This window comes from Pezoporus occidentalis, unplaced genomic scaffold (genome assembly GCF_034315485.1).
Source record: "Pezoporus occidentalis ecotype Australia unplaced genomic scaffold, CSIRO_AGI_Poc_V1 ctg30, whole genome shotgun sequence".
In the NCBI taxonomy this organism is placed as follows: Eukaryota; Metazoa; Chordata; class Aves; order Psittaciformes; family Psittacidae; genus Pezoporus; species Pezoporus occidentalis.
This window is the reverse complement of record NW_026914941.1, coordinates 1,872,340-1,897,643: the sequence shown is the minus strand read 5'-3', so window position 1 is coordinate 1,897,643 and position 25,304 is coordinate 1,872,340. Positions and strand designations below refer to the sequence as shown.

Here is a 25,304-nt window from a genome sequence, read left to right as displayed (position 1 = left end):
AGTTTCTTAGAGAAGAAAGGTTGTCCGACAAGGCAAAAGTGAAAACACAACGGTATTAATGCTTTTAGATTGGCAAAAATAAGAAGCTCCTATGGATTTTTTGGCAATTAACTGTTGAAGATCTCCTGGGCAGCCTTGTTTCAGTGCACCTACATTGATGTCCCAGCCAGATTGCCAATTCCTGGTTATTAAAATAGGCACCCTGAACCCTAGGTGTCTGCCAGCTTTTATCATATTAGTGCATTTGGTGGCTTGACAATAGATAAGGCCCTAAGGAATGAACTGATTATGCTGAAGGATAGATATTTTCATGATTAATAGATGACCTGATAAATGGTGCTGTTTTTAGAAAGTCACCACCAGTCATATCAAGTGATGAAATTTATTTCTGCTTATCATTGAGTAGTTTAAGTTTTCTACCCTCGTGTATTAGACTTCAGTATGTATTACATGTTGTTTCCATCAGCTTCTTGAAGAACTGATAGCACATACTGAGATTAGAAACTAAAGGTTTTCAAGCTGAACATTTCTCTAACTCCTTGAGTGTTTCAGAAAATTTGAGATGTGCCTGAACATAAATCATCTCTCAGTACAGAGATTTAGGATGCAGGAATTCTACCATAATTAAAGGCTTAATTTCTTTTTCCCTTTCCTGCTAATTAACAAAGCTGTTTACCACTAACTGTGGGTGAGACTTTCTTCAGCAATATTAAAGAGACATGGCTTGGTGTTGTCCTAAGGCAGGAGATCAGTTACAATGAGAATGTCATTCATGATATTAATTCTCAATAATCAAATGAATTAGTATTATCATAGAACCATAGAATCATTAGGGTTGGAAAGGACCTTAAGATCATCAAGTTCCAACCCCCCTGCCATGGGCAGGGACGCCTCACACTAACCCATCTCTCCCAAGGCTTTGTCCAATAATATAGACACAAATACTATGAAAGAAATTATTTGTTTTGGTGTTCTTTTAAACTTTTTTATTAAATATGTTCCTGTTATTGTGAGAGACAAAAAGTTGAATAGAAGTAAGTCCTTCCGTTTGGATCTAGGGATTTTTCCTTGCAGTATTCCTAAACAGGACAATTTGTGATTTCACTTAATCAGTTTTTCTTATTTAATTGTGCATACAATTTTTCATCTTTATGTATATTACTGATGATGAAACTCCTGAATGCTTAAAAATAACTGAAAACTACTTTAGGAATTAAGCACAAAGACGGGAAGAATAGTGTGTTACTATTCCACAATCTGCTTAAAAAACTGCAGGAGATTGCAAAAGTAATATCCTTAGGTAAATATGCCACACTGATCAAGAAAACTTTGAATTAAAGCTGTCAGAATTCAATTCATGTAGTTTTGACTGCAGCCATCTAACTTGATACACATCAAAAGGGTATTTGAAAACATTTTTATTAGTTACAAACTGAGGAAAATGGGTTCATGTTAGATGAAGAGTTTATATTTAAAATAGAACTATAGGCAACTAAATGAAATCATTTGGCCACACGAGTACATTCAGGTTTACATCATTTCCTTTAGAGCTCTGCAGGTACTTGTGTGAATTGGTTCTGGAATGCAGTCAGTATGTCTTCCTGCTTAGGAGTGCTTTTTCTATTTCTGATCATAAGGTTCAATGAATATAATAGAAGAAATTCAGGTGGTGTGTCTGTAGGTTGATTATTAAGGTATAGTATGACCATCTGATTTGATTTTGAGAATAAAACAAAATCATCTCAACAAGTAACACCACCATCAACTTTATAGCTTCTTTTTAACCAGAAGCATCTATTTTATGTCAGTATACAGTCTTGAGTTTCAAAATTCAATCAGTATAATTTCTACATATCTAATAGGTTGTACCAATGATTTTCTTCTCAAAATACACATAAGGATGCTGGTTTGGCTCCTTGTGTTTCAGTTGCTAGCCACTATGACACTTTAAGAACTGCTCAAGTTTTTTGGACCCATTTCTTAATAGATCCCTGTTTCTCTGTGGGAGAATATTTCTGCTGTGGTCAGGTTACTTGAATTATCTGCAGTAACAAAATGGATTCACTTCTTTACTTAAGGACTTTTTGTTCCCGATCTTTATGTGTGGGGACTTTTTTATATGCATTTGAAATACTGATTTCAACCAATTAGACTTAAATACTGAACTACAGACTTAAATAGACTTCAACTAAATAGACTTCAAAATGAAATACAAACTATTTCAGTTATTTTGTAGCTTCATAGGCATGAGGAATAAAAAATGTATTATTTTTCTCTTTTCTGTATCAAAAATCTGTCCCTGCCACCATCATTGCAGAGGAGCTTTGTGTTCGATTAATAACGCAGTTCATACTTTCATGATCACTGTTTGCTGCGAAACAGTACTTCATCTTGAATATTATGTTCCTTGCAATGAATGCTGTGGACTTTTTGAGTTATGCAAATACTTCTATGGGGTTCTGGAATTATTTTTATGGTTGCTGTTTTGTTGTCAGGCTTTAAATGGGATTGTGATTGCCTAAGTAATTGCATAAGTTTTAAGGAATGGTTGCAGCACTCTGAAGTCATTGGGATCATGAAGCTGAACTGTATGGTGGCCACCAGAAGCAGTTCAGTTCAAAATGAAGGTTACCGCTGTGCTGCAACAGAAAGGAGAATACACTGTGGTTGAACAGGAAAAGAAAAGAAAAAGGTTAAAATATTCTTCCTGTGAATTTCATGCTGTATTAAGTAACTGATGCGTGATTCTTGAGACAACTTTTTCATCAGCTGCTCCTTGGCTCCAGTTGTAGTTACTTGAAGATCAAATTGTAAATAATTTAACTTTCAATGTGAGAGGTTTCTTTTATAATTAGCCCAGCTTCATGCAGCACTGGGGAGTCTGATCCAACAGTTTTGAAAAGTAATTACAGACTATGACAAATGTTGCTTTCACTCCTTGTTTTATTTCAGTGCTTGTGCCTCTAATGGAAGATTTCTTTAAAGTGGAAAACTCATACTTGCCGTAGGGGTATAGGCTGCTTTCTTTTCAGTGATGTTAAAACATGAGTGTCTAGCTGGGGATTGAGGAAGATACTCAGATTAATGGGGTTTAACTTTAAATGTTATTATGAAAGATTAGGGACATCAGAATGAGAAGCTGTTTCAGAGGGCAAGTTGTTTGGAGTTAATTTATTGATTAATCTTGATTTAGAACTATAGATACATAAGTAATAATCCCAGCTCTTCATCCATCCCAACGTGTGCACACCCCCCTCAGTGACAAAGGTTTATTCTTCTAGAAAACAGGCAGGCAGGAGCTTTGAGCTTGGTTCTGAGGAGAAGGGATAAGTCAGGCAGCCTTAGGGCTCTTTGGCCACAGGGCGTTGGGTTTGTGCTTTTCGTTATCCTGCAAGTTGGAGAGAAGGGCTTTCTGCTGAGATGCTTTTGGATCATTATAATTTGTGACCAATGTTACGTGACTCTATATAATGTCTCCTAAGTCTGCTAGTATATCCTTAATTGAAGATTTTATATAGCTTTTCTGTATTTCAGCTGTATCATTTACTCTAGTAAAAGATATGAACATGCCCAGTCATGTTAAAGTCTTTTACTTAGCAGAGCAATAAATGATGCCAACCCTTTATTGGTGAAAACTCAATAAATGTGCTTTTCTAACTGATTGCATCCATGTGAAGAATTAAAGGCTTATTTTTAAAGAATTGCAAAATTAAGGCAACTATGAATGAAAGAATAAAAATTACTGCAGAGAAAAGACTTTCAAAGCAGAGTGTATTCATCTTATTATTAAATAGGAAACAGCCATTTGTGAGCTAATTTGAATTTTCAGAAAGGAACACCATTCATAACCAAATCCTTTTTATGAACTAAAAAAACTGCCTTCCTGAAAGGCTATATTCTCACTGGATAGATGTTTTGCTCATAGTTCTATCTAATAATAACTATTGTTTCACAACTAAATAGGAGGGGATTTTCAGTTCTTTGTTTGATCTACTTCAATTGTAAAGAACGGATCTGGGGAGAAGTGTGCGTGGGACTTCTATGCACTGGGAATGCTAGATACTGCATGTGCACTAAACATCAACTGATAATTCTCCTGTCTGAACCACTGCACCACAGAATCTCTTAGAGCAGGCTGCTAGGGAAGAAACAAATATCCTCTGAATCAGAATCTCAGCATCTGGGAATAGTGAACTGTTTTCCTTCAGAGTGACTGAGCAGCAGGACAACGTTTACACGCTGACGTGGAGTGCTGAAAGAATGTTAATGGCATTAACACTCCTGTCATCTGTTAACACTTGGGATTTCCTCCTAGCTTGTTATGGAAAAATAATTCACTGTGAGTGTTCTGAGATGTCATTTTTAGCCTGTTTTTGTTTTTCAGACTATTTGATATGAGCTAATGCCTTCACTTCTGCATCAGAATGTGCGTTAATATCTGAATTGCTCATAACTGGGGGCTTCTCAGAAATAACCCCAAATAGGGGAAATTTCTGGGAACTTTATGTAGCCCTACATTTGAATTAACAATCTTTTGCATGACTGTATTTAAATGCGCCTTCAAATGTAGAGGAAATGAAAGAGGAGTGATTTACCAAGTTGAAGAGATGAAAACATTAGCTGTTCTCTCAAAGTCTTTGGTCAGAAAAAATTAATACTTGATTAAATGCGTAATCAAGCAATTGAAAATTGTTTTCAGCTATCAGCTGTTAGTCTTCCTTGCTAATCTAGAGAAAAAATACCCTGAATTGATGTTGTTTGTAAATGAGGAAAGGCTGAAACAATGGAACTTTAAAGTCTTTAATTGTTTTTCCACTGGGGAAAGATGGACTACTTAGAGTTGCACTCAACTGTTTTGAACTTACTTGATTCTTCAGAGGCCATCCTATGGTCAATTTTGTTAGCACCCAGGAAACAATTAGGAACTTGTTGGAACCTTAGGATCTTACCTAATATATAAACAAATTCTAATGAGGATCTGGTAGTAGTGCTGGTACTGCAGCATTTAATGAGACTTCTCTTTGGTATCAGTGAAGAATATGTGCTTTTTGTAGTTTGCGTCTAAGTGTGAGCTAAATTATGTCTTCAAATACAAGCTTCTTGTGATTAATTTGACTTTCTGTTAGCAAAATATAAGAAAAGCCCTAGTTTTTCTAAATTAAAATAGCCCTAGTTTTTCTAAATTAAAATAGTAAGTGGAAGAAGAAGAAGACTTCGCACTGCCTCCTGAAGGGGCAGCACAGAAAGCAATCGTTTATTTGCTGACGAATTTTTAGTTTATGGAGTTTAAACTGTATCTTCTGTTGTTTCAATATCTTTTTACTTACTTGTGGTATACAAGTTTCAAGGCCAAGAAAAGAGGCCTTTCAAGGTATACCTTCCTGGTGAAGAGAGGCATTACATTTACCTTCTCTGTGTGCAGTATATTGGAACTACAGTGATCAATAAATTATTTTCTTCAGTTGAAATTTTGCTTTCACTTTCCCTCTAAAAATACAGTTAGATGAAATGTAAAATCACCCCATACAATGGCTCTTTCTATGCTGATTTCTTACTTGACTTCTGAATCTTGCAAGCCCGTACAGGCTGAGAACTGCCATAGCGGGAATGTGAATGGAATTAATTTTGAAGCCATGATTCTGTTGGGCTTCTTTTCTGATCACTTTCAGTTCATTGTTCTGTTCTAGTCAGATGTGTAAAATAACAGGGAAGTGAGAATGCTATCAGCTAGAGAATGTTTGGAAGACCATATAGCAAGAGGAGAATGGAAAGTAGCCAGTGGAGGGAATGATGAACAGGGTTTGAGATAAAGGGCAGAACGATGAGGTTTAGAGAGTGGCAAGAAAATGTCAACATGACAAAGGATGCAAACTTTTTCTTTCCACCTACACCCTGAGAGTTCCAAACATGTTTTCCTTCCTTTTAAGCCATTCTCGGTATTTTTTAACTGGAAAATGCTTTAAGCAGTAAATACAAGCTCTGTCATGCTGTACGTCTTTTACTGACAATTCATTTCATATATGAGTGTGAGTTTTTTTGCTTTCTCTTCTTTTCCTGCTTGTGTCTCTTTAGAATAGCAGTTGTATAGGTTAATGTGTAGACCTGTTTTTTTGCCTAATGGCAACTTTCTTTCCTGTTTGATGGTTAAGTTCTCTGGATTTCTGTTATCGTAGTTCATACCCAAGTATATAATTTGCTCATGTTATAAGGAACTTTTTGAAGTAGAATGTACATTTAAGTACTAGGAATACACTGTTTCCTCCCACCTCCGCTCCCTGGGTCAATTTGAAGTCAATATTAATGAGATCTTAAAATGCTTTTAAGAACTTCTACCTTTTTTCTGCACGTTCTATAGGCTTTTTACTCTAATTTTCATTAGATAGACATAATAAGCAAAGAAGAAAAAGTCATGTGGTTGGTTTACATTAAAGCTTGCATCAGGACGCTCTGTTCTTCAGTTCATGTACCTCTAAGAAAGCTAAATTTGTGACTAGAGTACCAGATTTGGGATTTCAGTGAGTTGCTTGGCTGTTTGACAGCCACCAAATGTGTATGCCCTAAATATGCATTATTTTATGGTGCCCCCAGTTGCAAGAAAAAAGCCCCACTGAAACGCACTTTGGAAATCAGCGGTGTATCATTTTATGAGAGCTTACATTTAAAAACCTTTTGTCTCTGAACACTCACAGCATATTGAAATGGGTATGCTAAAGCAGCCAAGACACGCTTGATTAAACTGGTTGTGCTTGTAATTCTTAGAAGTATATCTGAAGGTCTGACGTATTTCATCAGCATAGGCACAAAATCCCACTTCTGAAAGCCTTGTGATAGAAGATAGGAAGAATTAGTGCACACATTTAATCTGCGTTTCCAAACTGGACGCTTTTTGAGCAAATTCAGGACATCAATGAATAAACAGTTTTCTTTTTCCATTTTTTGCATTGCTAATTGTTCAAGCTCAGAGCATCTCAGCTTTTTAAATCCTACTGAAGAACTGACCCTGCCAAGTTCAAAATCAGATTACAAGCAATTTGTGCTATGTTTAGTTATGTATATTCAATTGGCATTATTAAGCTATGGGGGACATGGGAGGGGGGAGCCTGCTATTTGATGTTGAGCTCAAACGTACTGAAGTTGTTTACTTACTCTCTCGAGAGTGTGTCTCTCCAGCATATCAACTGATCTGCTTGTGCAGACAAGCCTTTTTAGCTTAACAATTAGATAATCAGCAGGTCAGGAGTATGGTCAGGACCTACTGCAATTACAAGGCACAGTATCAGAAACACATTCTGAAGCTCTTGGTCCTGCGTAGCACAGCAGCATCACACAGAAACAGTGTGTAAGTCATTTATTAATTTTTCTTTAGGAGATCCTGTTGATCAGTGACAGTCGTGGTACAGCTGTTGATATTCAATTTCATTCCCACTGAGATACATCAGTGTGGCCTTGTGGCGTTTACTAATCCTTTCACTTAGCTCATTTTTCACCCTGAAAGATAAAATGAATTAATCCTCCACTAAAATGGCTTTGAAATATTTGCATGACTGGTGCCACATTTGGTGTAAGTAGATATTTGTCATGAAGGTCAAGAGACATCATTGAAATAACATAAGCATGTTACTATTGCATGTAAATATTCTAGACCTGCAACACATTATCCCATCGTGTTTACTGTAATAGGCACCAGATGAAAGCTGTCAATCGTTGTAGCAGGTTAACATAGAAAACTGTATTGCTGAAGCAATGCAAGTTATTTTACTGTCCTGATAGAATGAGTCTCCTTTTCTGATCATAGCTGAAAACCAGCTTGGGTTTGGTTTGTTATTTAATACAGTAAATGGTGGTGTTACTAGTTGTTTTCCCAAATTATCTTTTTCCTGAATTACTGGGAAAAAATCAACTTGTCATGATGCTGTCATGATCCTTAGCTCAGAATGCCTGTACAGGTTCTTACACTAGTTGTTTGAAATGAAACTTTATTTTCATTCATTTACTAATGTGCTTTGAGCATCCATGGTTACTAAGCTGTAGCCCTTGTAGAATTAAGAGAGAATTTCCAACTAAAGATGAGTTTAACCTTGTAGAAAAGACATTTTATAGATTCCTTCTTGGTCAGGTCCAGTCTGTCTACTGGGACACGTTATAACATGAATGTATTTTCCTTACACTGTTTCTTTGACAAAAGAGGGTTGAGGAGTGAAGGAGGTTTGAGCATGGTTTTAACCTTCCTATGCTCTGCTTTATTTCTTCTGACTAAACGTGATACTAAGAGGTATGTGAGAAATAGTATTGGAAGAAACTGGCAGTCCCTCTTCTACATTAAATCTGTAAATGTGAACAGCCACTGTGGAATTGTGAGGGCTTCTTGTAGCCCCTATATTCTTGTATGTGGAGTAGCAGGTTTATTTTGAACTATAGTGAGCACACTGGTATTTGCAAATCTAAAGCCATCTCCTTTATTTTACTACCTCTCTTTCTCAACTGCAATGAGGCATACTGAAGCTTTCTGGAATAAATGTGGATGGTTTTGTGTGTGTGTGTGTGTATTTAATCATACAAAGTATGAAGGTTTCCTTAAGGTATACTGAAATGCTATATTTTCCTCTGTGGTGTACTATGCATCGACAGAATTGTTAGTTTGTTTTTATTACGTGCTATCAAATAACAGAGATGCTGTTCAGATATTTCATGGTAATTGTTTAATTTGATCCAGTCTGTGCTTTGCTCAGTAAAATAGAAGTTGGAAAACTTTAAACAGGTTAAGTCTAATTGGGCATGATTCCAGGTGCTTACTTTTGTCCTAATATAAGTGTTTTACAAAACTGGTTTTGCTTGGTGTCTGGCTTTATTCCCTTTTTGTATTCCTGTATTTGAGTATCTTTATGTTCATTGTTGCAAAAGGAATCCTACCCAGGCTTTCATAAATCATCATGAGATACTCCATTTTTCTGTGAACAAAACATGATATAAGCCAACAGAGAGATATTAGTAAAACATGGTTTCAGTGCTTGAGCAGTTATGTGAAAATTGTTGATTTGCTTTGAAACAACATCAATCTCACAGACTATGGGCTTCCTTAAGGGCATAAATTGGGAGACTAATCAGAACCTAGTAGTGTGAGAATAACTGAGAAAGTGTGTGATACCATGCATGGGAATATAGATAACCTGTTTACTTCCTCCTCTTTTCTGTAAGGTAAAAATCAAGAAGCAAGCACAGATGGAAATGCAGATCAGTCGACACTCAGGTTTTGTTACCTTTGTGTGGCTCGTTAAAGGACTCTTTCCTTCTTGCTTGCTTCTTCATTCAGGTATATGCAGAAACAATTGAATCACCTGCAAAATGTCGTTCTGCCAGATTCAACACACATAGCTTTTTTGAGAGCTTTTCACTTTATTACTATATATTCTTTCCTCATTTATTTTTGATTAATCTTTCTTAAAACTAAAAATGCTCACTGTGTTCCAGATGGTAACTACAGGTTTATATAGGTGAAATCATTACTTGGATTGAACTTGAAAATGTCCTTATAATGTATCATGTTTTAATGCATAATGTTCATTTCTTTTACCACGATTTGATATCAGTAAAAGAAATGACAAATCCCTTCGGAAAATGATCCTTTGAATTTTAACTTGTCTGGACTAAGGTACAGTTTTCATAAAGTTAATATTTAAAAATACAAGAGCTGTGGAACATTATAAATGAAAAAGGTGTTATACAAAGCAAATTATCAACTTTCTGAAAGTGTATTTCTCCCTTCAGGTCTTCATTTCTTTTTAAGGAAAGGCCTGATAGGAAGGGACATAAGCTAATATGGATTTCTTTCATATTGGGCTCTCCTATGAATCCTGTGAACAGGAGTATACAAATAATCTGTACATTCTATTCTAGTATGAATAAAAGAAGAAATTGTAAAATGTTAAAAATGAGGAAGTGTGATGATATGCAACAGGTAGGAGCTGTGTGGCAATTAACACCTTCACATGGCTTATCTTTCTCTTTTGTATTTAGTGAAAAACATGGATTCTGTAACTGACACAGTAAAAATTTGAGTGGGTTATCTGTGGAAATCCACACATTCAGCTATGGATTTGTGCTGGGTTTTTTGTTTAATCCCTGAGATTAAGTAGATGTACCACATGAGGGAGCTCTGTTCTGTTCCACACCTGGAAGAGCTCATCTAGGATTGTGCTGCAAACTGGTACTGAGTCAGATCGAGAGAAGATGCTATACAAGGATGACCAAAAGTCTAACAAAGTTGCTGAAATGCCTTTTTAGGGTATATGTTGGCTACTGAGTGAGAGAAATTATTTGTATAATCATCTACATAGACACATCAAAATTTGATAGGAGGAAAAGCTTGTTTTGAAGATTCCGAAGAATAAAAATTATGAACAAAAGTCCATTTAAGTACATTGAAATCTAAAGGTTTTTTGATTGTGGGTAATCGCCTGAGGGAAATTGTGCTTTCAGCCTTAAATATATATTTAAACCAATTTGTCCAGATCAGTGCAAGATCTTTTTGTAGAGAACTGTGTGCTATTGGAATGACAGTTCATTAGAGATCCATTTTCTAATTGCTGTGTATGCTTACTTTAAAATCTGAAATTAAAGGGAGGGTGCGCTCTCCAAATCCCTGGAGCTACAGTATTAGATATTGAAAGCTGGCATAAAACATAGCCTTATCAAAGCTGTTGGTGTTGATGGAACTGCTTTTGCTCTCTCTCCTTCTCTGCTCCCCCAAGAGAAATTAAACCCCTAGACTTTTTGGAGGGGAAGGAAGTCCTTGGGAAGGTGTTCTCATGTTCTTAAAGCAGTGTGCTTGAGTATAGAAAACTTCCATTACAGATCTTGGTTGCACAGTAATTATGCTCTTTGCTTTTCTGTCTGACTAGAACATTTGTCTAAGAAATAACCTGAACTGTTTGTTGGCTGAGATAGAAATTTCACTGAACCATAGAATGGTTTTGTGGGATGACTTCACTTATCTGACTTCTTGTTTAATCCTGATCCTTTGGGGCAGGGCTGTTTGTGTGCATATGGTGGCGAGTTCCAAGCAGATCATTGCCTAAGGAAGTTATTGATGCCAAAAATATGTAACCATATGTGGAGAGATAAGAGGAGGGAAAGGACGTGCACCGTTTCACTCAGATCATATATGATGTGTGGTTTTAAGTATGCAGCTGGTATTCAAAATACTATTTAGGTGCAAAGATGACTGAAGATGAGTGTTATTTTTTCACTTGCTTTTTGTGCTTGAATTTGTGAACATTTCATTACAACAGTTGTTTGCACTAAACAAATCTCAATTAGAATAAATATATTCCATGCTCTTTTATCTGGTAACAAAATCATTGCTTTTCCTCCTTGATTTTGTACATCTGGGCTCTTGAAACGTTGCATGATCTGAACTCTTTGAGATTTCTACAAACAAGAAAATGAGGGTTTCTGACTTGGCTTTATTAAAGGAAAGCTAGAAATATAAGGAGACCCTTCTCTTTTCTTCTCCACATTTTACTAAGAACCTTTATCTAGATGAAGTAACCATCAGATCTACTGAGCAAAGCTTGTTGAAGCAGGGTACCACTGACAGCTCAAACATACCTCTCATAATTAAATCCAGATGAAGTCAGGAAAAACTGCATGATCAAAGGGAAAGTGGATGTGGTTGCAGTTTCTCTGAAAGATTTAGGGCACACAAAGCTGTAATTATTGTTTAAGGCATCTCATTGTGTGTTCCAAAGGTAATGTAATATTTCTAGGAGTGGCTACCTTCCCAGTGGCTTTGCTGAAATAGGTATCAACATCTAATTTTTTTAATGCTGTTACAACATGGTTTGTCAATGCTTTGTGTTATTTGAAAGTCGCACTTAATTAATTTGAATATAATATGCAAAACAAATTTTGCAGAATCATTTTGTTTGTACTGGCTTTATTTTAGCTCTTTTCTTTCTTGTTCTTATTCATCTGAGGAGATTTTAATCTAATTGTTCTCCAGGGAAGCTATGCTAGAAATCCATTTTGTTTGATGTATTCTTGGCTATCATGTCTTCTGCATTGCTTTCTAATTAATGCATGAATGGTGATTATGATTAATTGTGTGCCACCCTAAAACATAGGAGAGATTTGAGTTTGAAAAAGCTACAAGTACCACTCTCTGTAGGGTTTCAAATTCTTTTAAACTATTCTTATTTGTGGCACTTTGGTTTAAGATCTAGATGATTTCTGTTGTAAAAGGTACTGGAAAAACACCTGCATGAAGTCTGTAGGGACCAGCTGCCTTTCAAACTTTTCAGTATGGGGTTACAGGCAAAAATGTGATCCATGGCTTTGAAGGATCTAAGCAAAGATCTAGGAATTTTGTAGAAGTACGGGAAGATGACCTGTAAAGCATTAACAAAGTGGAATAATGGACTTCTTTACGTTCTTCTGTAATTTTATAAGACTCTCTTTGCCTTTCTTCTGTCCTGTCACCTCATATGTATTATTCTAGCACTCCCATCAGTTACCCCCTCGTCATACCATCATCACACTGAAGTTTGTGCTATAGGTTAAAAAGGCTGAAGATGGCAAGGTAAGATTGTGGAATGCATAACCCATACATGCTGGTGTGAAGTGGTATGTGTACCTCTATCTCTTGCAGTCTTCAACTGCTATGTTCTTTTTCCTTCCTTTTAACAACTCTCACTACTTCCATTTCAGAACAAATGGAGCTAAATAACACATCTCTTTCAGGAGTGGCATTTTGCCATCTGCTCTCAAGGATGTTGTTCACATGTCAGGCAGTGGCAGTCAGTTCAGTTCGTCTTGGCATGGTTTGCAAAAGCAGCTTCAAAATCCTGGTGACTTCATCAGTGGAAATAAAGGTTTGGTTTTGCCAGGATGAAAGGTTTGTTTTGTTTCAGGGGTTCTCAGGCTGTTAGAAACTGCTTTGATTTTTCTGTCTTCTGTTAAAAATGAGAGTATAGACTTTGGGGATTTTTTCCCTGTCGCATTTAAGGGGGGGAAATCTCAACTTCGGTCATCAACTTTATTTTTCTCTTTTTAAGCAAATTTAGGTTAATACCAGGCCCTAAATTTGGATTTTTTAAATTCGTTATAAATGTTGTTATTGAAGATGAACAAGATCTTCCTTTCTTTCTAGCCTGTGGCTTTTCAAATGCTGCCTTTTATGTTTTCTGTCTGAGGAGCCGTGTGCTCTTATTTACTTCTCAAGTTTTCTTCATGCTACCACAGGAAATTCCTAAATTGGCCCTGGAAGCCTTTGAGCAGACTTTTCCAGTAGAAACCAATTTAAGAATCAGCCTGTGGAGCTCTGTTCCTTGGACTGAGTATTTTATACAACAGGCACTTGTTTATCAGTTTTTGCCTGGAGAGTTCCTATGGGAGCTGTGGAGAAACGAGCGCTGATCTTTGCATCCTGATTAACAGAGGTACAAATAAAAAGGCAGTATTGAAATGATGTTGACATAAGCTCTCTCTTGTGCGTAGTCAAGTGGTGTGGGTAGAATCAATGGGAATAGTCTTTTCATTATTGAGAAGCTTGAACTCCTGAAAATTAGGAATTGATACGATTGCTTAGATCTAGGAGTGAGTCAACATTGACAGATTATTCTAGTGTTTCTCAAGATGGAAGCTTTACGGACAGTTAGGGACAAGTCAGCCTCATCTTAATCAACATGAACTCAATCATGATTCTGCACTTGAGGGAGAAGGAGCAGATGACAGCAAGTGTTATCAGCTGGTTATAAGCTTTCTGTGCTTCACTCTCATGAACTCCAACACTGAAATTGTGTCTGTGCACAGAGAATGCACTTGTGCCAGATAATTCTAATAGCTAATGGCTTCTTCAGGTACTAGTGTAATAAAGGCCAGGGAATGCTAAATAGTGACTGAGAAAGATCTACTGCAGTTAGGTTTGATTGTTTTGTTAGGGTATTTTCCTGGGCTGTTCTGTCAAATGCTGAATGATGAAGTTTTCATGAAGTTTAACCATGCCAAGTGCAAGGTCCTACACCTGGGTCAGAGCAATCCCAGGCACAGCTACAGGTTGGGCAGAGAAGAGATTCAGAGCAGCCCTGCGGAGAAGGACTTGGGGGTGTTGGTTGATGAGAAAATGAACATGAGCTGGCTTCAGTGTGCGCTTGCAGCCCAGAAAGCAACCGTATCCTGGGCTGCATCAAAAGGAGTGTGACCAGCAGGTCGAAGGAGGTGATCCTGCCCCTCTACTCTGCTCTTGGAGACCTCACCTGGAGCATTGTGTGCAGTTCTGGTGTCCTCAACATAAAAGGGACATGGAACTGTTGGAACAAGTCCAGAGGAGGCCACGAGGATGATGAGGGGACTGGAGCACCTCCTGTATGGAGACAGGGAGAGGAAGTTGGGGCTGTTCAGCCTGGAGAAGAGAAGGCTGCGTGGAGACCTCAGAGCAGCCTTCCAGTATCTGAAGGGGGCTATAGGGATGCTGGGGAGGGACTCTTCATTAGGGACTGGAGTGACAGGACAAGGGGTAACGGGTTCAAACTTAAACAGGGGAAGTTTAGATTGGATATAAGGAGGAAATTCTTTCCTGTGAGGGTGGTGAGGCACTGGAATGGGTTGCCCAGGGAGGTTGTGAATGCTCCATCCCTGGCAGTGTTCAAGACCAGGTTGGACGAGGCCTTGGGTGAGATGGTTTAGTGTGAGGTGTCCCTGCCCGTGGCAGGGGGGTTGGAACTGGATGATCTTAAGGTCCTTTCCAACCCTAACGATTCTATGATTCTATGAGGTTATTTGCTTTGCAATGAGAAAAAAAATCCTCACATGGGGCTTTTTATTGGTATTCTATTAGTGAGTCTTGAAGCTCTTCAGAAGTAAATGATTTTGTGTAAACTCATGACATGGGGCTCCTTCTTTGGGTCTTGGTTTCTTTGGGTTCTAATTTGGGTAGAATAAGTGTATTGCAATAAAGTTTCCTGCCAATTCTTTTATTATTGCTATTTTCAAAGGCTTTCACCAGGAGGAAAAGATTAGGTATATAATTGTGATTCATAATTATCTGTGTATGCTCCAAATGTGTTGTCTTCTGCGCAGTCACAGAGATACATTATGTATCTAGTGTGAATGATGAAGTTGTTAGCATCTGTTTACATACTGATAGCAGGTGAATATAAAGCTATCAGTGCAAATGACTTATTGTTATTAAAGCTGGATTTCTGTCTTCAGCTAATATGTTCTGTTTGTGTTTCTCCAGTTCGGTTCAAAGAATGCTCTACTATGAATGAGCTTGGAGATTAGAAACTAAGAGCTGTGGTACATCCTTCATTAAAGATGATGCTATTAAATCAAACTTTCTCTTTTAGCTATAGAAAACATTTTTTAGCCTTGTTTGGTGGTTCTTTCAGCCAGAATCCTGCTCTAAAATGCTGTGCGAGAGTTTTGGAAGAACACTTTGGAAAACATCACAAAAATATTCTTGTTGAAGTGTATTTCTTCAATATTAGAAGTAGATAAGTGTAGTGGGGAGGGGAGAAGGGAGTGTTTTGCTGTATGAGCAATGTATGGCAATGCATTAGCGAGCAGTCTGCTGATGGTTTTAATTTCAGGTGGATCACACCAAGGGATTACGTTATTTTCACAAATGAGTTTGAAGCATGGGTTTGGTTCTTTTTTGTCAAGGCAGACAATGAGTTGGCTTAAGTGCGGATAGGAAGCTAAATCAAACTCCATGCAGATACAGAAATTCAATTTTTTTGGTCCTTATACTTGCTGTAGCTGAATTATTAATATCTTGTGAAGTTCTGATGATAATAAGAATACTTGGCTTTATTGAAAACCGAGTTTAAATAATAAATACCTTTTGATTTGTTGAAATAATGAACTGTTCAGCAAGGTAATTTTAAAACTGGATGTGTGTAGTTCATAGTGAGGATTCTGACGACTGGTTTGTTCTTAGTGTTTCATGGTTCTCTTCAGCAGTTCTCAATCTGATGTAATTTTGGCATGCTTGGAGGAGGAAAAGCTATACTTGGTAAAGTATGGTGTGTAGAACTTACCTCTGAATTTGGGATTTTTTTTTTTAAAGGAATGAAGTTGCATTATATAGCAAGAAGTTGAGATGTTATATTTTGAAGTTGAAATAATGTATAAGCAGAGTAATGAAAGCCTTGCTTGTTTGGATTTCCTATCCTCACAGGCTGAGGCTGTAAGGGATTGCTGAAGGTCATCTTGTCCACCCCCCCTGCTCTAGAGCAGGCTTGCGGAGCTGTGTCCAGATGGCATTTGAGTATCTGCAAAATTCCATAACCTCTCTGGACAACCATTTCCGGTGCTCAGCCACCCATTTAAGCTCAGCTTGGCTGTTACTCGACACTTGATTCAGACCCAGAAATATAGTAGGCCAAACATGTATTAGGTTGTGAATTTCCCTTAAAGCACCCCTAGGTATAAATGCAGAGCCCTCTGTGGAAGCTGAATCTTCTAAACTGCTGTCTGATTCCTTGCCTGATCTGCCATACAGTTCATTTCCTTTTGTGGCTAATTCCTTACTGCTGAGGATGTCAAGTGCCACCTATGAATAAGGTTAATTTACAAGCAGGTCCAATGATCCACACAGTGATGAGTGGTGTCCCAAGTGTGTTTTAATCCAACTCTTGTATGCTTTATCTCATACATCATAAAGGCATACAAACAGCAATCAGCTGTTGCGTGGTTACTTACATTATCCTTTCTGCCTACTTAATTCTCCCCCAACTATGTCATTTTAGGCTCCAACGATTTTACTTTCAAGCTTTTGAATAGGCAGTTTTTCAGCACATTTATTAACTTTTCCCACAGTGTCTGTAGTAACATATTATGGATTGAGCTGTTTGACAATTAGTTAATTGAAGTAAAAATAACTTCTGTTTCTTCAAAAGAGAAGAATACACAGTAAGGATAGGCTGGTTTGACCCTGTTAAAATGTATATCGTCTGCACTGGATTAATAACTAAGCTGTAATTTTATCAAAATATCAACTATTGGTATGCTGCTGTTCCAGGTATTCCGGGTGTATCTGTCCATTTAAAGAGTTGTAGTGTGTATGTGTATCTCCTGAATAATACAGTGGCATTATGATACGTGGCTGCATTCCCTCCTGCTTCAAGTACTGCTGGTGTTAATTCCAGAGTTCTGCTCAGGACAGGGGAGAAACCTTCAAACGTGTAATTTGTCATGCAAATATTAATAAGCCATTTGGAATTAAACTGTATTATCTGAGACACAACATTCTGATGGAAACTGTCAATTTTCAGACAGCAAATGAGTCCTCAGGAGTTTGGAATAGCTAACAAACTCTGAATTATGTGAAGCTGTAAATTTAGTAAAGCATGAAGAATACATGTTGACATCTATTTCCAGTCTTGAAGTATTTATGATTATTAAGGCTCGGGGCTTTATCATTGTGTAATGATACAGTTCATGGGCCTCTTGCTCTCAGTGCAGATTTATAAACCTGCAAGTAAAAGCTAACAAACACACATTGCATTGACTGTTGAATCAAAGAGAAATGGGTGGTGTGGACAAACTTCAAGGTAATCATATAGAGATTTAGAATGAAGCCATGTTTCTGTTTTAAATGCTGCTGTGCTCTCTTTTGAGTACAGTTTCTGTCTGTAATCAATATTAGGGTCAGCGCGAATAAGAAATTAAATAAGAATCCTTGATACAGTCAGTAAAACTGAAGGTACATGGAAAATACATAGGTTGTATATTTAAACAAATGCAGGTTAGGTGGCTCTGCTTTCCAGACTCCCAGAAAACCCCAGGCTGATTATTGTTTACCTCCTCATTACTGCCAATTTATATGATATGCTAAATACTTGGACTCTTTTCCTTTAGGTTTAGTATATTTATAAATGAGAACATCTTACCCCTCTGGTCTCAGTGGGCCTTTATTTTAATCTATCCCTGTGGTTTTGTTCTCTGTTAGGAGTTAATCCATCTGTAGCATAATGCCAGCTGCCTCTTTCTTAAATGGAGTTTTTTTGTGTCAGCACAAACTCGTGAGAATCAAGCATTACATGAAAAACGCTCCCAATGGAATGGTGCTTTCACCTGATTTCAGCTTCCTGTAACCAGCAGCTGGAAGCACATGACAAAACAAACTTCAGTCTATGAAATCCTTCTGGAGAGTGTTCAAAAGTTTCTGGCAGGAATCCCCTTTTTGTTCGTTCTTGTGCTGGAGGTATCAAAGATATTAACTCTGGTCTCTATTGTCCTAAATTCCATTTTTATAGCGACCGTGTGCCCTGGGGAGGGGCCTCCCTAACTGCTGGAACACCAGTGCATTTCTCATTATTATAGGTAAATTGCCAATGTTCTTTCTACTGTGGCGTATTTATTGTTGACAAATGCCAAGTTGTCAGTGTTGGCTTTAATTTTCTTTGTAAATGTGATAGTAATAGGTGCTGCTTTGGGGCAAGTGTGGCTTTTGTATGTTCAGGTACTTTATTGGCTATTATATAAGTAATCGATATGTTGATGTGAGATTCATAGCAGATGTAATGGTGGAAGTGATGAGTTTTCCCTCCAGCTGATTTGAGGTCCTTAACCTTCATTTCTCTGATCTTTTCTTCCTTATGTTTGCATGAAAGAAACCAGTAGAAAGCATGGAAATACTGTGGTAGTGGTCCTAGTACAGACATAAAGGCTTTAATTCTGCTATTGATGGTAATTAGTGATTCTTTATCTCCGACACAATGCGGTAGCATAGTGTCATGGTAACATTTGTATCTCTTCCTTGCATAATGAAGTGGATTCATTAAGGCGTTGCTCTGAAATGCCAGCAAACTGCGCTCATCTGGTCATATTTCAAAGTGTAAAAAAGAATTGATTTACTTACAGAAAAGATGCTTTCAGTCCTTACAGCTGGCTTTATCCAGCTGTGCTAATATTTACCTGTACTCTGCTACTGACACCACACTTCATATCCTTACAGTGGAAATCCTTCTGGGTATCTAAACGTTTCTTCCCCCTCTTCCTGGTGGTGGTCATTGTCAAGCAAACCACAGAACTGGATGGAAGCTTAAGTTGGCAGCAGCTGTGGTGCAAACAGAAACAAAATCCTTAAATAAAATAATATATATATATAAAAGAGGTGTGTTGGTTTCCCAGCCTCTCTTTAAACAGTAAAAAGTCAGGAAAAAGTACTATTAGTAGATAACTGAAATTTGGCAACAGAACTTAATAAATCACTAAGAATAATGGACGTGAATGGTCTGAATTTACTTCTGTCTTTGTAATTCAAAAGACATGAGATTTTCTGTTGTTAATCGTTTGCACTTTAGTTTTCTTTGGAGAGTTCTTTAGAAATGTGCAGTGCAGAGGATTTTACTGGATTGCATGGGAAAGCATATATTAGTGTTCTGGTACCAGTTACTGAGCAGTGTTTTAGTTAATTACTAATCTCGAGGCAGTGTGTTAGAACCAATGAAATAGGAGAGCACTTTCAGAGGACACCTGTGAATATTAAACTCTTAATAACACAAGATGACACTTAGAAAACCTTGCAGTGGTTTTGTGTAGTTGCCCTCTGCAGTAAAGAAATGGCTTAAAGGGCATAAACTTTACCTAAAAACCATTCAAAGAAGTATTTAAACCCTTCAGTAAGGATTGTATGTAAAAAGTTACCCAGATGGTGATTAGGTCACTGCAGTGGTGTAGTTCCTAACTGTAGTAAAGTAGTAACTCTCTGTATATTCAGATTTACAAATCCATTTTTCTTGCTTTATGCGGAATTTGGGGAGACAAGTATGGTACTGAAGATGAAAAAAAGCTTTCCTAGGGGGGATTCAGGGTTTGGGGCGGGGGCAGTCATGATTTTGGTGCTGGTTACTTTGTTGTTTTGGTTTTGCTTTTTGAGTAATAGCATTTACAGGCAAGTCTTGGCTCAGTAGTTTCTTATGGTTATGAAAGAAGTGTGTATGTGAATGAAGTAATTTCTTGTCGTTGAACAAGCAACTTTGCACGTAATTGATCTGTGATTTTTTTTTTTTTTTTTTTTGGTTCACAATAAGAATGGAACCTTGCTCACAGTTTTGAAATGAGCACTCATAATTTAACTGAGCACTCATTTCAAACTCATTCCAATTTGTATTAATGGGAGTGCTTGGAATTAAGCATTTCTTTTAGGCACAGTTTTGGCATTTCAGGACTGTTTTTTCATGAAAGAGTATGGGCAGGCATGGCTTTGCTTCTGTGGAGTTACAGTGACTAAGTCTTCACAATGACTTGATGTAGTGCATTCCAAGGTGATGTTTCAAGTTAGTAATATTTCATGAGCATGAAGATTGTATGAAGCATATAGAATGTGACAGTGTAGCCTTGTTAATACGACCTGCTATATGACTGGAAAGTACTGCCTCTACAGCACTGACTTTTCTTCCAAATTAGGTATAGTTAAACTACTTTATTTCTCTTTGCTCAATATATTCATCCCCCTTACCAACGTCCTTTTGCCTTACAAGCCATCCGTTAATGGTATTTCTTATTGGCAGTTTGCTACTTACTAGATTAAAAACTAATAAGATTGCGATTACGGTATATGTTTCTACAGTGTTAATTCAAAATATTTATTGGTTTCAGTAGCAGTATTGTGTGGTTATCGCTTTCATTTTCTTTGATAGTGTTAACTGTTGTTATTTCTCATGTTGAATGTGCAACCTGAATGGAGAATTTGACTCTGGGAGCGTTGTTTCAAAGAATTGATTCCAAATCTGGACTGTTGGAAGGTTTTTTCCTTTTCACACTTTTCAGTAGATTTAATATATTAATTTGGGTTTATATTCTATGAGGTTGTTTTTAAGGGAACTGCAGATATAATTTGTATCGTTATATACCTTCCTATTTCTTTTCCCTGTGGTTGGAGAGTTGTCCAAGGTAATAGTCTGCTAACTCTAAGGCAATTCATGTTTTCCTAAAATTTTGAGGCTCTGCTCAATAATTCAGTTACTTGCCATTATTGCCCATTTAATGTATTCTTGCCATTAAACTTTCATTTCCTTTTGTACACTTAAATGTCACTGAAGACTGAACTACACCAAGTTTGTCTTATGTTAATTAAGATGAGCAATTTCACAGTCCAAGCTTGAGATTCTAGCCAAGCACGTTAAACTTCATTACAGTAAACTGCAAGTATAGGCATTATTCTGTGTTTGCACTGGTATGAAATTATATAGGTAGATATTAGTGTTTCAAACTCTTGATATTTATATGTTAAGATCCATTACACAGCTGGTTTCTACTTTTTGCCATTCTAAGTGAACATTACAAGCTAACAAAGGAATACATCTTTCTTTTTATGCTGCTGAGGCTTTAACGAAGAAGAAAGGATTACTTGGAAAATAAGTTTCTTAAGAGGAAAGCTTATGTTGTGTAAAGGTTTTGATCATACTTTTAAGAACCAGTTTTTAAATGACTACGTAGCCTTCAGTTAGTCTGGGACAATCCAAGTGAAATATTAGACCTCTATTCAATGGGAGACAATTTCAGCTTTGTTACACTTGTATGTAGCTCATGCAATGACAGCCTTTAAAGTACTAAACAGTATCCAAACACTAGAGAAATGTTATGAATAGAATATCCACCTGAATTTCCTCTTTATTCTGCAATCTGTTGACTGTTTTTGGAAGAATCATTATAGGATTTAGCCTCAACTCAAACATAAATAGCTCATATGATTTCTCTGCATCTCACCCTTGTTAGTTTCCAGGTTGTTTCTGTTGCAGAGAGGTGGGCATCTCAGAAACATTGGGTAATTAAAAATGTGATACAAGGCAGAGTTTCAAATGCAAGTCTTAAGTAATGGGAAAGGTTGAATACAAACTCTGCTATATTAATAATCAGAATCAGCGTGGAAAAGATCTGTTGCAAGTGAAAGCCACAGGGAACCAGGCTGCATGAGTTTTTTAATTTGGGTTATAACTTGTGTCTTATGTTCTTGGGTTTTGATACGCGCAGCGCAACACTTTCATCAGCTACCATACACCCTCAGCAGAGCTAGTTTAATCCTTACTAACTGGGTTTGTTTACAGCAATTTGTGACTTTATATCTGTGTGGATATAAACAGCCACAACGGAAGAAAACAGCAGATTGAAAGCTTAGTTGCTTCAAGGAAAAACTAATATTTCCTTTAGTAGTTTGCACCCTTCCCGTAATTGCAAAGAATTATTCTAAAAATGTGGTTTTGAAGTAGGGGGGGGAAAAGCCACATTTTTCTGTTTAAAAGGATTATGTCAAACTTTTAATGATGGCTGCTGGGATGGCATCACTGTGTTTCATTTCTAGAGTTCCATACTTGCTCCTTTAAGAAAATAAGACTTCTGCTGTTGCATGGTGTTTTTCTTACTAATAATTTCTCAAAGCTGTTTGTCAGTTAACTGGGGCAGGTGGGTGGATATTCCATTTTTATAAGTTCTGTGAAATTGCATATTGAGAACGTGCCCCAAATAAGTTTATCTACTACAGGAAGCCTGAGGTAGGAGCTGAGTTATGTCAGTAGGCATTAAAGAGTCCACCAAGATATCTGTAATAATAGACAAAGAAAAATTGATGTCATACTAGATAGTCTTGTCACTGGTAAGTATGCAGGATGCAGATTTTACATATGTGTACATCATATAGGGGACATGGCATCACTTAAACATAGATCCTAATTTTCAGTATGTTTTTTCATAGAATGTATTTCAAGAAGCTAATAGTTTATTAGGACACAAATGTCCAAGATACTTGGTAATTTTATCAAGTCGGTTTGTGTAATCTATTGATGGCAAATCTTCATCACTGGAAAGAAATCATTTAGTGGAAAAATGTGGCACCACCTTATGGTATGAGCTTGCAGGCATGATAATACATCAAAATGTCCTATTTGAAAGCAGAATTGCACTAGCATGTTTTCCAGTTCTAACCTTTGCATTTGTACCTTGTTTTCTTTACTATTTTTACTGTTAGATTGGATTACATTTGAATCATTTTCCTTAACAAAACCTTACAGCTTTGCTGAGAGTGCCCGAGAACAATATGAGAAATTGTCCAACATGCACAACAACATGACTAAATTGTATGAAAATCTGGGAGAATACTTTACCTTTGATCCCAAAGCAATAAGCATAGAGGAATTCTTCGGCGATCTGAGCAACTTCAGAACTCTGTTTTTGGTGAGTAATGTCTGTATGTATTCTTTTATCTTCTATCTCCCAGTTTTAATTCTTTTCTATTTCTGGTGTCACAGTTATCTTTGCGTTCTGTTCTATGGCAGGAAATAGATGAACGTTTCCAGAATTATTTAGGTATTAGTCACTGAGGGCTATCATCCCTCAGTTTGTAACTTGCCAACTCAACTGGAGGATGGGGTTCAGACATATGAATAGTTAGGAAAAACATGCTAAGATCAAGACCTGAATGGCTGTATGTACATTGATGTTGTGTTACAAGCTGGCTGCTACCTTAATGTTGCTGTGATGCTAAGGCTGAGACTTTCAATATGAGCTCAGTATTGCTGGCAGAACTCAGGAAGTTCACTTAGACGCTTATGTTGCTATTTCCAGCCATCCACAGTGGTTGATGTCAGGGTATGGGTTTTTTAAGAAGGAATTTAAGAATCTCATTTTAAACAGCTCAGTTTTCTAATGGGTTTAATGTCATCTTTCCTAGTGGCTGCCTGGGAGCCATAATTAGCTGCACTATAGGAAGTGTACAGGGAAAACAGATGCCTCGAATGTCACATTGTGTCTCCAGAGAATATTGACATCACTTGGAAATACCACCATTTCCCATACAGCTGTGGCTCACTGAGCCGTCTATTGCCAGTAGCTGGATTAATTTATCATCTAATCAAAAGGACTTTCAGCTTCAGTGTGATGGAGGGATAACAGCTTCAAAACATTATTCTCGTGCCAAGTTTACTTTATTAGAAAACAGCTATTACAATATATTTAACTATGCATTTTAAATTGGCTGAAATTGTTCTATTTTTGCCCATCAGCAAATCACCATTTCTTTTATAATTAGTAAGTATGCCAGCACATCTGCATGAAGATTTGTCAAGAGCGGGAGTAGTTGTCATGAGATATTCCCGTGCAGTTACTTGCTCATAAATCCAAGGCTTACTTTTTCAAATAATTTGATAATCTGTTGTTATAACTACTTGAACCAGACTTCAGAGTAGCAGTGCCCCAATATTGTGATGAAAATCTGTCCTTAAGCACCTAAGTGCCTTGAAGGGGATAAAAGCTAGAGCACACGTCTGTTCTAGAAGGTGTATTAGAATGAAAATACTTTCAGTTGCTCGCTTTCTTTTTCCCCTTTATTTTGACTTCCAAAAGATTTGGGTGCTGGCCTCTTGCTCTTCAATGGTTGTAATTGAATTTCCAGGGAGAATATTTTTTTAAGAGATTCATATAATGCTTTGGAGTGACAAAGTAATATTGGGGAGGGGGAGAAAAAAGTGGTATTTTGGGTTTTTGGTGTGGAAATGTGAGATATTATAAGTGAAGTGCAGTAACTTCTAATAACAAAGCTGGAATATTTCTGTGGCCTTTCCATATGAAACACAAGCAGAAAAGAAACAAGTTTGTGTACATTAGTTCCAGGCACAGAGGAAGTCTTGTTTCAAGCTTAGAATGAGTTTCTGTAAGTAATTCTGTAGGAATAAAGTGCTGATTTCAGGAGTTGGGGGACTACTGAGTCACATTGTACAAGATCCTTATTTCACAGCAAAATGCTGTGCTTAAGACTTCAGAAAAGGATGGTGATAATAAGTTGACTATTGGCTTTTCTCAGTGTTGTGAGCTTTCGATACATTTGTAATTAATGATACATTTTTTCCACCTTATGATTTCAGTTACACTCATTCTTTTCAGTGTTTTTGTGTGGGTATAACTGATTGGGTGTTGCTCATCATTTTGATAAGGAGATGAAATGCAGTCTAGCTGACTGCATTTCTCTGTGTTTATTGATCACTGGTTAAGGCAAAAGGAATTCTGTGAGATTTAAGCATGCAAAGTACTGTTATTTATTATTTATGCATAATCCTCTGGTTAATGCTCTGTTTATATATGTGCATTTTACTTTTGCAAATACTTCTCTGTGGATATGGAACAGTGGTGTGAACCACTCTAATCATTTATACTGAGAAATACCACCTGGGTTTTGTTTGCCAGAACCTCCTTAACTTTGCTCTTTATATGTAAGTGCACAAATACCTGTGTTCTGCTGAGTATTAGACAGTATCAGACAGCAGACTTGCCTTGGTTTTCTTATTATTGTTATTTAATAGGAGGAGAAG

General features: G+C 37.1%; 1 protein-coding gene across 5 annotated transcripts in view; it reads left to right on the top strand.

Annotated features, from left to right (window-relative positions):
* Nucleotides 1-25,304, top strand: part of DIAPH2 (diaphanous related formin 2) — a 235,640-nt gene that overhangs the window by 113,276 nt on the left and 97,060 nt on the right. For all 5 annotated transcript variants that reach the window (XM_062627438.1, XM_062627442.1, XM_062627439.1 and 2 more), the window contains one exon: nucleotides 23,012-23,175. In XM_062627438.1, coding sequence (XP_062483422.1) covers nucleotides 23,012-23,175 — 164 coding nt within the window. The remainder of the gene's footprint in view (nucleotides 1-23,011; nucleotides 23,176-25,304) is intronic.